Here is a 13,107-nt window from a genome sequence, read left to right on the forward strand (position 1 = left end):
GGGCCGGGCCGGGCGCCCCGCGGGCGGCAGCCGGAGCGCGGAGCTTGTGCCGCTGCCTCGCCTTTGCCTCCGCGTCCCTCCACCCTTCCCGTTTATCTTGAGCCGTCGGGTAAACCGTGCATAACCAGAGCTGACGGGGGCCCTTGGCACGTCCTTCGGAAGAGACCCTCAGATATTAACGCKTCTTATTTTGTTTTTTCTTGAGCTTGTCGCTGGACACCGTGGCTGAGTTTCGGTTAAAACTTGTTGGTGTCAACGGGCATATGTAGCTTGGATCGGGTCAAACCTTCTGAGAAGTGCTGTAGAGAAGCTGATCCGTCGAGTGCGACTTTCGCAGGTTAACGCAAAGCGCCGGCAGCGTGGCTGTTCCGCAAGCAGAGTCGTAGGCCTCGGCTGGCTTCAGATTTTAGCTTCTGGGAGGGGTAGTTTTAAAACTGATGTCAAAAGATTGGAAGACAACTTCAAAGGAAGTCTTTCAGTAAGAGAATAAACAACAAGGGTAAAGTTATACCCTGTGAATAGGGTATTCAGGTCTGAATTTGACCCCACAAGAGGTAAACGGAACAGGTAGCGTGATTTGTTGGTCATGTCCTACTATACCCATAATATTTGCCCTGAAAGCCATCAGAAAAGGCCATCCGGCCAAATAGGTTTTCATAATTTAGAATACAAGTACTATGGATTCATGCTAAGAAGGTTGATAAACATGGGTATTTTGGCATATTCTTAAAATTGCACTGATAACTATTAAGAAGTTACATTCATGGCATTCATCTAGTTGTGGATCAAGTAATCGAGTTCCCAGGCTGCCCTGGTAGCTTTTTATAATTTTCTTTCAGATGATACCATGCTAGTTTTATGGGATAAAAGAAGCTGCCCATCTGAGGACTGTAGGATAATGCCTATTCTGAAACCTAACATACATTTTTTTTCATGGCAGCTTTTGGTTTAATGTTCAGTAGCAGCTAATTTTGTTTATGAAATTTGAATTGTTTTGCTACTCTTGACGGTATGACTGATTTGAGTGCCAGAACTGCAGCCTTCAATTACCCAAATCATACTTCAGCTTTGTGGTAACGTGAATTCTCACTTTGTACGTTCAACTGAATATGGGAAAATAACTTTTTTGGGAGAACTTTTTAAAATGGCACTCATAGAGTTATTGCACCCACTAGTGGCGAAGATCAAAAGTACATAAGCTGAAATAGAGGGGTTTGCCTCATTTTCACCTGTTTTAAGTTGTGGTAGTAATTCAAAACAGTGAAGCTGTTTTCACTAATTTTTTGTGTTTTTCATGGTAAACTATCTGGAGTCTGTCTCCCGCAGATGAGAACAAGCTATGTTGAAAAGGACTTCTGTCATGAGAGGAAGTCCTAGGATGTATTTGTACTTGATATAAGAAAGTATTAATACTGTTCTACAAAGCATTAATAAAACTCCTTATGGGGTTTTGGGTACAATTCTGGTACATCTCAAAGATGATCCATCTTTGAGAAAGATCTTCTGGTACAGAAAGATTAATATGATCAATGGAGTGGGATTTCCTGTGAGAGGAAACTAGAAGAGGAAAACTTATTTAGCCTGGCCAAAAAAAGTTTGAGACAGATATAGTTCACTGTCTACTCTCTTGATATGTATATATTGTCATGCAAAAAGGCTACCGTTCTGTCCGAACATAAGTGAACGGGACTGAAAAGCACGCGGGTTTTGGTGGTAGGGTATGTGAGAGCTTTATAGTTGGATGCTCAGGGCATCCAGCCTACTTTGACTCTTCCCTCTGGATGACCGGGAACCTCTTGGAACTGGTATACTGGGGTACTGTTTTGCATAGGTTTAGTGCAAAGTTTCATCTTGTATTTTAGAGTCACAGAAAGATACCATGACCGATGTTCAACTACATCTCTTAAATCCCAGTGAAGAGAATATGAGACAGTGCTAGCTCAAGAACAAATGCTTAAAAGCTAATTGTGAACTAACACAGGCTAGAAATTGGAAGATACAAGCAAGTAATATTTTGGAACCACTTTTTGTAAGACTAGTAGTAAGGTAGGTAGGTAGTAAATCTATCTAGTTTTAAGATGGAGCTTTATTGCTTTAGGAAATAGTTCTGAAATAAAAGGATTGATTTAATAAGTCAGAGTTCTTTTTCAGATTTAATGCTACATAAGGACAACTTGAAGTTTGATCACTATGAAGTGCTTCATCCAGCAAGGCTGTCTTTTGATTTTAAGAAAGAGCTTGCTCTGGTCCATCCTGAAGAACTGGACTTATATTTTAGTTTGATTCCTGCTGTTACTATTTTAACCAAAAATATTTTGTCCTTTTTATTTCTTTAAACTATTTTGTAGAGTTAAATTTAAATCTTATATTTAAGAAAACTGAGTAGCTGCATGCTCTTTGTGTTTCAAAAATATGCAATCGATGTTATGAGAGAAGAATAAAGATGAAGTCAAAAGATAAAAGTGCTAAAATTACTTGCTCTTCCAATACTGTGCATTGCTAGAGACCCCAGAGAGCTTTATTAAACTCTAGCTGAAGTCAATGAAAAGATTTTTGTTGACTTTATGAAAAGTTCATAACCTTAAATCACCTCTAAGAATGACAAAAATCTCTAAGATCATGTCATCTCTCTTGGTGTTTAAACTGGTTTGCTTCTTTACACTGTCTTTCTCCTTACAATTCACACTGATTTTCAGCACTTCAATATTACAACTTAAAGATGAGTTTCCCTGGAATAACAGCCTCTGTGCTGAAAGTGCCCAGTAGCTCTGCAGTGAGACAGGGACTCATTGCTGAGCTCACAGGTGATTTGTGGATTCATGGCGAACATCCAAGGCATCGTGGTGTTCTCCTGCCCAATGTGTGTTTCGGCTAAAACGGGGTAATGGAGTGAGTGGACAATCTTATCTTCACAGGGAGCCTTAGGATTCACGCTGAGGCATTGAGCCCTGGACTGGAGCCTTGCTTGGGGCATACATCCGGCTGTTGTTTTCACCGTGATAGCCACATCACTTCTAACACGAGAGATTGACATGCTCTGATCACACTAAGTCCACGTGCCACCTTGACTTGCAACATACAGGTGCCTTTTTTGACTTTGTCTCTTGGGGGATGGATGGGGTCACTTACAAACATGTTTGTGATGTGTGCCTGGTGGCAGAGGTTCTGGGTCCTTTTCAACAGTGGTCAGTTTTTAGTCAGGCAGTCTTTCTGGCTCAAGTTTTTTTCCACTTCCCCAGTGCTATGTTTAGTCCAGTGGCAGTAATGTTCAGTTGACAGAGAGCTTCACTGGGATCAGAATGAAATATTTTGACTAAAACGGAACAACTTTGTCCCTGCGTGCGTCTGACCACACCTGACCTTGGAACACTTGAGGAGGGTATCTTCAGCTAGGATAGCTACTCTGTAACTCTGCAGCTGATAGGAATATTACCAATTACCTAAGCCAGGGATTTGCCCCAAACTTCCGCTTAGAGTTATTTGCCTCTTAATGTGAATTGCACTTGCCGTCACCTGTCCTGAAGTTTCTTCAGCAAACCTGATTTGTTAATTTAGAATGCAAAATGAACCTTTTAACTTTACTTGGAAAGCAAATATTGACTTTTTTTCATAGTAGTCTGGACTTTGTACAGGAGGGGGAAAGCCTGACATCTCTGAAAATGGCAGCTGAGACATCCGTGGAAGCTCCAAGAACTGCTAGACAATCCATCCTCAAAGAAGAGGTATAACATACTTAGTTTTGATTCATTTTATTGTTAAATAACAATTATTTACGACTGTCCAGAATGTTTGTGAATGCAGAGTAAGAAAATGGTGGTGGTGTATGTTTGTAAAGTGTATTTGGACAAAACATTTCTTCGTGTTGATCATACAGTTAAAAACAGTGACTGGCAGATGAAGGATTGTAATTCTCTGTAAAATAATCATACAAGTTATCAACGCGGGGAGAGAAGTCTATGGTATTGAGTTATTGAAAACTTCTGCTATGCATCACTCATTTTACAGCTGTTTCTTGAGTTGTCTGTTCTGGCTCTCTCAATGTTTAGAAATAATGCTGCTACCTCAGAGAGACTACAGAACTGGGTGGGTCCTGAAACTGAGCCTACAATTGCCATTTTTTTAAGAGGAATTGCAAACAGTTGCCTTCATATTTATGGTTGTACCTTTTTTTGATGCTTTCTGAAAGGGTTTGAAATTAGAAAATTGCTGTTCTAAAGTCATTACTAAGCAGGTAACAAAGTTTTTTTTAAAAACATTGAGCTTACATACTATTTTCACTGAGTTAGAAAACATTAGGTCCTAGGGAAGGAATTCTGAGGTACATTAGGTGCTTATTTCACCCCAACTGAAAGTGGTAATATTTGTTTCTCTTTCCTTTTAACTGAATGTTTAGAAGTTCAGTTAAACGTTGGTGTTAAATGCAGGTTTGGCAACAGTTCTACACAGTTCTAACACCAATCTTACTTCTTTTATTCAGCCTTTCTTCCTTGGATGAAAACAGTGTTATAATTTCTTTAGATTTCAAGTTACCGGAACTTTTTGGGGGAAGAAGAGATTCACAATGTTGGGTTGTGCTTATGACTTCTTCTCCTGCATGTTTTTAAATGTGAATATTTGTCAAGTGTAAAGGGTTTCATTTTTTGTAAAATTCTCAGATTTTCTTGTAAGACCTTAGAACATGTTTTTGCAGGTTACATCTTAATTTCATCCTCTTTTTTTCTCATAATGCCTCTTAGTTTCTCTGCTTTAGAATTTTGTACTCTTCAGTGTCATTAAAAGACTGTAATTCAATCTCGTATCTTTTAAGCAGTGTAGCTTTTTCAGTCATTTTGTGGTTGAGGAGAGTATTTACCATGTCACGTTGAAAGTGTTGTACTGCTTCAGCAACTACATGGTCTGATGTTGGAGTACTTTTTTTCATGAAAGCAGTTGCTAATCTTACTTCTATCTGCTTCTGGGAACCCATAGTCAGGCTACTGTGAGCAAAAGTAGATTTTTTTTTGTCCATTAGTAATAGAAAAAGCTATTAAAAAAAGTCCTTCTAAACCTGGGTATGGCTGGTGGAACATGCTCTGGAAAGTGTCCTGAGGCCCTAATTAGGAGATTTTGCAAAGCAAAAGTTAGGCTTCTGTGCCTTCTTCCAGGGGATTTGATTGTGCACCCAACGAGGTGAGTGACAACAAAGTTTGCTTTTTTCTCTAGGGAAACCTGGCAGCTTTCAGTTCTCTCACCCTGTAGCAAAGGTTTCACCTAGCTTAGGGGATTCTGGAACACTTCCATTATAAATATTTATGCTACATGGTGTATATTACCTTAATTATTGCCCCATGACATGCCCCATTCTAATCATGACAGTAGAGGCCAAAAGCTGTACTTAGGAATACTTGATGAAAACAAGACACTTTGTTTGACCTTATGTTTTATACACACAAAACCACATTCTCTCTCTCTCTCTTTTTTTTTTTGAGTAGGTCTGATTTCTTCCCAACTTAGAGATTTCTTTTCCCTCTAGGATTCCAGAGGACAGAGTGACGTGGTTCTGATTCCAGCCATTCCCCTCTCTGTGCTTAGTAAACAATCTGTTGGCAACAGGGGTAATGATCTGCTAGTTTGGTTGAATGCTGCAACAATATGGGGCCACAATCAATAATCCAGTCCTTTGTGTTCGCTGCAATGATGTTTAACAAGAATCATTAATTCTGAAGTCTGCATTTGGCTGTGTTGTTTGTTTGCTTAACTGAAGTAAATAGGTTCCACTCCTTGGACAACAGATGGAACATAAGTTTCATCTTTCTCTTTTGGGTCTTCATGTACTCTAGTTTTGTTATGATTTAGGAGTGAATGGAAAGCTATTTCAAATATAGTTGAATCCTTCCAAACAGATTTACTTACTTATAACAAACATAGTAAAATTTATCTTCTCCTTTCCAGCTATTTTTGTGAATTTCTGAATCCCTTAGAAAGCTATTTTGAGACCACATTGCTCTCCTTTTCAATTCCTGTTACATGGAAATAATATAAAATACCTTTCCATGAAAGAAAAATATCTTTTTCATTCTTTTTTCATCTTTTTTTTTTCCTTTTTCTTTAAGTTGGTGAATCTCTCAGTGTAAATTCATGATCTGTGTGGCTGCGCTGATCCTATTTGCTGCTTGGTTGCACTAGACAATTGTAATATTCCAACCACAGGAACTGTCCTCAGCCTCTGGACCTTCATTCTTTGCTACAATTCCTGATTTTTTCAGATCCTCTTTTCCTTGCTTTTGCATCCTCCATTGCTGTCACCAGTGTGTGTTTGTCATTAGGCAATAGCAAGCCGTTTTGTCATCATATTAATTAATTATGATTTCTGTGGCCAGACCTACTGTTAACTTGATACGTAATTCTAGAGAGGAGCCTTGTGTTTGCCTACATCTGTAGCAAAGTCTAATTTACTCATATAACTTAAAATACAAGTTACACTAAATGAAATAGGTTGCAGGCTAGTATCTAGTTTTCTCCCTTTATATGGATTTGCATAAAAGCTGGGGAAACCCTGCTGGGCAAATAACTCACTTGGCTTAGAAAAGACATTCTCCTAAAAACGATATGCCAGGCACTCAGCTGGTAGCTCTCAGAAGGGCAGGTCCCAGCTCTCAGAGGGACGGGTATGTGTCACTGCACCTAGTTACAGATGACAACATTGACTCCAGGCTACAGTCGGGGATCATCGCAAAGAAAGTTTCCAAATAATTTAGTTTTCAGTATTACATGCTTAGCTATTGTGCTGTCCTCTCTGGGCGTAACTAGTGCTAACTGGGCACTCACAATCACCAGCATGGCTAAAGCCAGCACAACACAGTGCCCCTTTTCCCTTTTCAGCTGAAGCTTGACCTCTGCAAACTCGTTCTAAAAAGATGAGGGCTAGGACTTCTCTGCACATAAAACTCTACTGAATGCATAACTTGGTTATAAAAGTCATGTTAAAGTTATTGGGATTATTTTCCATTCCTATTCAAGAGCTTGGAGTAAATGCTCTTTCCTAATGACTACAAGAACGTTATTACAAGTTTCTGCAGATTTTCTGTCTTCAAGAAAATAAGAAAATGTTGTTTTGTCTCTCTCTTCCCTCCCCCCCATCTCTTAGGGATTAATCTTGGAGTTTATTTAACAAACGATTCTGTTTTTTAGGTAATTGTTGAAAAAAAATGGGTGAAGCTTGAAGAAACAACTTATGTTGATGCCTTTGGTAAAACCAGGTAATTGCCTCTCTGATGTTTCAGATTCCTGTAATGTGCCTAATTTTACAAAACAGCCATAGGCTAGAGAGTGTGAGCACTACAAACCTATTATTCAACACAAGATTCATCCACTGTGCAATTCCTTTATAGTTCATGCTGTTCAAAGAAAGAGTCTTACTCTAGCAGACGTGTTAGTGTGGGGGATCAAATTTGGCCTCTAAATCCTTTTGGGCACATTGTGAGGATGCTGTTGAAATAAGCTCTAGCTATACAAATAGACTACAGTGATCACAGAATCCTTTCTTTGACTTTTCTGGTTCTTCATTAAGGGCTCCTTTTTCCCTGTTGACAGTGCAAGACCTTGCATACTGCTGACAAGTTACTGTGCTCTTGTATGTTATTAGGCCTGTCCAATTGTTTTATAGGCTTTAATATAAAATAAAATGCATATGGGTTTGTTACCTTTCAAAACAAAACTGCCTGACAAAGTCTGACAAGTGCAATATAACTTGCTTTATTTTGCACTTTTCCAGGATCACTTTCATAAGACTTGCCTGCTCTGTAATGATCATTTTTGTCTGTTTAACATTAAGGGAAAATCAGTAGTTGTCTGTTCTCTCCTTCCTTCCTTAAGTAGGTAAAACAAAATTACATTATAGACACTTCGAAGTGCTGATATAGGACATAGCTTGATTAAGAGCAGCTACTCTCTTTTGGGACCTTACTGTATGATAGTCTATTTTGCTTTTAAATGAACGTAACAAGGGCAGAAACAGACTTTTACAAACAAAATGTATATTGTTTCTTTTAATGTAACAATTTTGCCTTTTCTTCGTGTTGAACAGAACTTGGGAAACTGTAAAGCGTGCTAGCAAGAAAAAGGGCATTTCAGCTGATGGTAAGGCACCAGTGATTTTCTTTGTTTTCTTTTGCATTTTTTTCCTGTGAAAACTCTTCTGACATACATTCATGAGTTGGGTAGGACAGCCATAATGTGCTGCAGACTCAGAGTGTTCATATTTAAAAGTGAAGGAGAATGCAGAACATGTAGCTCAGCAGGGCTTGCGTGATGTGCTTTAAAAATCAAGCAAGTGTGCTTTAAGAAAAAGCTACTTAAAAGCTGAAGAATCAAAACCTTACTGGCATGAGTGTTCACCCAAGATCCTTGTATTAACTTCAGAGCAATGGAACTATTTCAAAGATGTGATGGGTGCCCTGCAACAGAGCATCCCCCAGACTGATGGACTGGGTCTGCTTTTAGGGACTAGGGATGTGATTACCTCTGGGCAAACAAGGGCCATGATTTAGCCACGAAGGGAGTTTTGGAGAGGGTCCCATGCAACGACTTCCAAACAGCCTCTGCAGGCCACAGAGCCCTTCCCTAGCTCCAGTGAGCTACGGCTCGTTCGTGCTTGGTACATGTGCCTCTGGTTTGCTGGGGTTTTCTTTTGAAAGTCCCATCTTAGGCTTTTATATATTGCCACGCATCATATAAATTCATCAAATTCATAGTTTGGGATTCTGGAGCAGGCATCTAGATGCTTGTCATTTTAACATTCAGTTTTGTAGTCCTCGGGTTCCTTTGCAGAGCCAGCAATAAACCTTCACTTCCTGATATAATTGAAATACTATGTGGTTGTGTCTTTCCTCCTTGCTGTTAGGTGTAGCAGTGATAGCTGTCCTGCAGAGAACTCTCCACTATGACTGCATTGTCCTAGTGAAACAGTTCAGGCCTCCAATTAGCGGCTATTGCTTGGAATTTCCTGCAGGTAAGTAACAGAGACATTAAGATCAGACACGTAAAGCTGATAAATTTAAGTGTGCTTGGAATGTCAATCCTGATGAAGTAACTCAAATCAGAAATCAGTGGTGGTCTCTGTAGCTCAGTGTGTTGTCTAGAAACATTTGCTAATAAAGAATACAAAATAAACACAGTTCATTTTAGCAGATTGGAGAGATTTTGCAGTGGTCTGGTACTCACATTTCCCTTCACTCCTCTCTGCAAGAGCCAAGAAATTTGGCTTCTTTCACTCATGAGGATATTAATGCCATCTGCTAGGAAGTTAGCATGATTCTGTAGGTAATCCATCTCAAAGACAGGAGCAGCAGCAGTGATGAATTTAGGAAATAGAATACTTCCTAATGCCCAAGTTCCTCCCTCTGTAAAAATAGGCCAATCAGAATGCTTTACTTCATTTGTAAAGCTTGGTTAGATTTCAGGATGGATACTGTGGATAAGTGCTGACTTTAAACATGTTTTCATATAATACTTATCTCACAGGCCTCATGGAAGAAAATGAGACTGCAGAAAGTGCTGCGTTGCGAGAGTTGGAGGAAGAAACTGGCTACATAGGGGAAGTTGTTGAATGTACTCCAGGTCTTTGCATTTTTTTTCCTTTTGCTTTCCCATTCAAGGCTAATTCTGTGCTTGACAGATACTAAATTTAAGGGAAAAATCTGACCAGGCGGATTAGCAGAGTTGTATGCCATGGCTGTATCAATGAGCCTTTGTCAGCTGCGGAATCCTTGTTACACAGGGCTAAAGCAACAGTGTAATGTCTATAGGGGAAAAGTTTACTGTTAGTTAAGATCCTTTACACAAAAGGAATATATCAAGCTGTGATTTGGCRTCTTAGTGTAAAGGTATAAATTGTTGGACTCAATTTGAACAACTTCCATGGATTCACTCAGGGAGAAAGCAACAACTGCATGATGCAGTCTCAGAGTAGCAGACAGCCCTCACTTCAGCTGTGAGAAGATAGCAGGACTCAGGTTGTATAACAGGACAGAAGGAAAACAAAACTGGAGTAAACTGGAACATGGCTGCTATTAATCTAGTGCTTCCTATGTAACACAAAATAAAGGCAAAACTAGGATCTTAAAACTTGTGAGAAGGGAGAAAGGTAAAACAACTTAGACATGATTTCAAGTAAATGTCACTGTTAACAGTTAAACTTGGCTCTTGGTTGCAGGATACAACTGTATGCTAGGAGCCAAGAGGGATGGAGACAGGTGATGGCAGATTTAACTTTAGTATTGCTGCCTGAGGAAGTCTATAGGGGAATTTCAGTTTACAGCCTAATTTACAGGCTAGCATTTAATTTTTGAAGTAGGGGGCAGGAAAGGAAGGGCTAAACTTAAGTGCTGAAAACACAAGTCTTAAAAGGAACCTGTAAAAGAGGAGATGAGAGTTATAGAAGTATCAGTTTTGAGAACATGTGCAAACAAACTCCCGCAGCATGAACTTAGAACATATATATATATATATATATATGTATATATATGTTCTATCAGATGCATCTGGGTGGAAGTTTTTGTTAAAACGTCAAGGTGTTTGATTTTCTGCTTCTGAAAAAATAACCTGTTAATCTTCTTATTTGTAGCTCTCTGCTTGGACCCAGGTTTGTCTAACAGCACAACACACATTGTGACTGTCACCATTAACGGAGATGATGCTAAGAATATAAGACCTAAGCAAAAGCTTGGTGAGCTTTATACCATTCATTTAAAAATTCTGAGAAGAAACTAACTGACCAATTGATTAAATGGAACTAACCCTTCCACCGCATCCTTCTCTTCCATCCTTACTGATTTAGAGAATAGAATTAATGCCTCAGATGAGATCCAGCAGTCTTAGATAAGCAGAACCATGCTTGTTTCCTAAACTCACTGGGGCCTAGATGCTAACTGTCAGGTGTTGGCATATTCAGAATCAGAAGTGTTGGTGCCAAACACCAATGAGGGCTCTAAGCACCTATGAGCTTAGATCTTCCTCTTAGCTGTGGCTTGACTCTGGAAGTAACTATGGTTTCACTTGGTCAGGTAACAAAATGCTTTCGTGGTTTTAGTTGTAAACTCTGGTGTATTTCAAAGCCTTGATTTACTCTTTCTTTATTTACAGATGATGGAGGTATGTTACTCATGTAACTGTGCTCCCAGTGACAGTAAGGTCAAGCGTGATCTTCCTATATAGCATGTTTTACTCAGAAAATGTGTCAGTTAAGCTGTTTTCAGTTTGGGCTTGGTTAGTGTTCTATACAGGGCTGATATGATTCTAACCAAACACACATTACATTGGTTTTGGCCTAGACATGAAAATTCCTGTTGGGTATTATCACATCCAGTATCTCCAAGTATAACACCCACAGTGCGAGCATCTCAGTACCTGTAAAATACTTAGATCCACAACAGCTGTAGTCCAAGCCCCAAGAACAACTCATTCAGGTAGAAGACTCACTGGGGAAATGCAAGAAAACATAAATTCATCAAGAATATCAGGAACAAACCCTTTGTCTTTACATACTGTGCTGTTTTGGTCTTCAGTCAAATATATCTAAAATCCATTATCATACAGTTAAGCAAAACAAAACTCCATTTTAACAGTATGATGTTAACTAGTTTTAGAAGGGAAGAGTCGCTTTTGAGAAAGGCTCTCCTCCTTTATGCATAGTAGCTGCATTGTGTTTCTCCTCTTTCCCCATCTCTTTCTGCCAAAGCTGCTTTTTAAGTGACTGCTGGTCACCTTCCCCACCCCACTCCCCCCAGTTAATCAGCCTAATTATGCTGTCTGAAGGCTCACAGATTTTGGATGGTGATAAGCATGACTCCAGTGTTTCCTCCTCTAAGTTGCAAGGAATGAGACTGAAGTAGACTTGCCTTATTTTAACAAATTTAGAGGTATTAAACATGTTTTTTCTTCTGTCCTAGAATTTGTGGAAGTTATCTCAATTCCAAAGAACGACCTGCTGCAAAGAATTGATGGTAAGAGCTCTCCGACACATTAAATGCACTAATGTAAGCTTTAAGTAACCCTTATCTTCTCTTCTCATAGTTCTTCAATGACATTCTCTCACCCTAGAACACTAAATCTTAAACAAAAAGCTGAGAGAGACTTGGCCAGGTAACAGAACTGGTTATAGCATTAGGTGTTAGCATAAAGAATTGCTTTCTGGAATGCTATGCATCTTCGTTTTAGTAATGGATTTAATTAGATTTATGGAAAGGGGAAGTTTTAACAGCACTTCATAATCTTTTTTTTTGGCAGAACTAGTAGCAGAAGAGCATATTGCAGTGGATGCCAGAGTTTATACTTACGCATTGGCCCTGAAACGTGCAACAGAAACACCGCTCCAAGTTCCTTTTATGAAGTTCTAATGCTGCACAGTGAGAAATGCAGTTGAAAACTGCCCAGCTCAGATGGCTTATAGAAGTAGAACTCTTGGTGTAATAGAGGTCCTTTACAATACTTGCAGAGTCAAAATAAGTATTTGTAGGAATAATTCTCATATTTTTAACTGGAATTATGTAACTGACTTAAAATATTTCTTCTAATTGCTCAGTCTATCAAGCCTTGACAGAATAATCATAATAAAAATGCTGTTTAATTTTCAAAATGTCTTACTTCTCACTACTCTAGTCATCACTACACTTACAGTTCAGGATATAAATTAACTGATGCTGTTTAAGGTGTGAGCTTGCTTACAGGCCCTGAAATAGCACAGCCTTAAAGTTCTCCCTCTCCCAGCAACATTTCCATGAAACTAGGCCCTTATTTTAATCCAATCACCTCTAGGTGATTTGCCAAACAAACCTGCAGAAGCAGTTGGCTGTGTGCCAATATACCAACTATGCATACAACCACCACATCTTAAAGGTTCATATCTGAGTCATAAAAAGCACATGCTGGTATCAAAGTCTTGCCTCTGAAATGAGTTGCATTAGCAAGCATAATTAGCAAGACTTTCCTATCTAAAAAATTAAGTAGGAATATTGCCCAAGAGTGTACCTACATACGTAGCAACGCAAGGTTACTTTCAATTGAAATGTGAGAAAAAACAAAAGATCAAAATGTGAAATCAAAGAGGAAAAAGCCTTTGTTCACAGCTAA

At 39.1% G+C, this 13,107-nt stretch overlaps 3 protein-coding genes across 8 annotated transcripts in view; 2 read left to right on the forward strand and 1 right to left on the reverse strand.

Moving 5' to 3' along the window:
* Positions 1–2,974, reverse strand: part of CDC123 (cell division cycle 123) — a 39,475-nt gene extending 36,501 nt beyond the window's left edge. Inside the window, exon 1 of the mRNA XM_085325805.1 lies at positions 2,803–2,974. Within this exon, the coding sequence (XP_085181931.1) occupies positions 2,803–2,974 (172 nt within the window). The remainder of the gene's footprint in view (positions 1–2,802) is intronic.
* UPF2 (UPF2 regulator of nonsense mediated mRNA decay) overlaps positions 1–13,107 on the forward strand; it is a 192,893-nt gene that overhangs the window by 62,427 nt on the left and 117,359 nt on the right. The gene's annotated exons all lie outside the window — the stretch shown is intronic.
* Positions 7–12,613, forward strand: NUDT5 (nudix hydrolase 5). 5 transcript variants are annotated; one of them, XM_085299273.1, is made up of 11 exons: positions 7–109; positions 206–337; positions 2,916–3,082; positions 3,614–3,722; positions 7,171–7,238; positions 8,066–8,118; positions 8,882–8,989; positions 9,502–9,597; positions 10,604–10,705; positions 11,928–11,981; positions 12,265–12,613. In XM_085299273.1, the coding sequence occupies exons 4-11, from the start codon at positions 3,660–3,662 to the stop codon at positions 12,372–12,374; spliced, it is 654 nt and encodes a 217-aa protein (XP_085155399.1). In that variant the 5' UTR covers positions 7–109; positions 206–337; positions 2,916–3,082; positions 3,614–3,659; the 3' UTR covers positions 12,375–12,613. The 5 variants fall into 5 exon arrangements, with proteins under 5 accessions (XP_085155399.1, XP_085155390.1, XP_085155417.1 ...); XM_085299264.1 differs by having other exon boundaries at positions 7–337; XM_085299291.1 differs by having other exon boundaries at positions 7–337; positions 3,617–3,722.

Source organism: Rhea americana, unplaced genomic scaffold (assembly GCF_003343005.1).
Source record: "Rhea americana isolate MKP2758 unplaced genomic scaffold, rheAme1 scaffold_1, whole genome shotgun sequence".
In the NCBI taxonomy this organism is placed as follows: domain Eukaryota; kingdom Metazoa; phylum Chordata; class Aves; order Rheiformes; family Rheidae; genus Rhea; species Rhea americana.

Excerpts from the sequence above, each read along its gene's own strand:
- NUDT5 (XM_085299264.1), top strand. The coding sequence starts at position 3,660 with ATGGCAGCTGAGACATCCGTGGAAGCTCCAAGAACTGCTAGACAATCC. Across the intron at positions 10,706-11,927 it reads AAGACCTAAGCAAAAGCTTG|AATTTGTGGAAGTTATCTCA; the intron begins GTGAGCTTTATA and ends CTTCTGTCCTAG. Across the intron at positions 11,982-12,264 it reads CCTGCTGCAAAGAATTGATG|AACTAGTAGCAGAAGAGCAT; the intron begins GTAAGAGCTCTC and ends TTTTTTTGGCAG.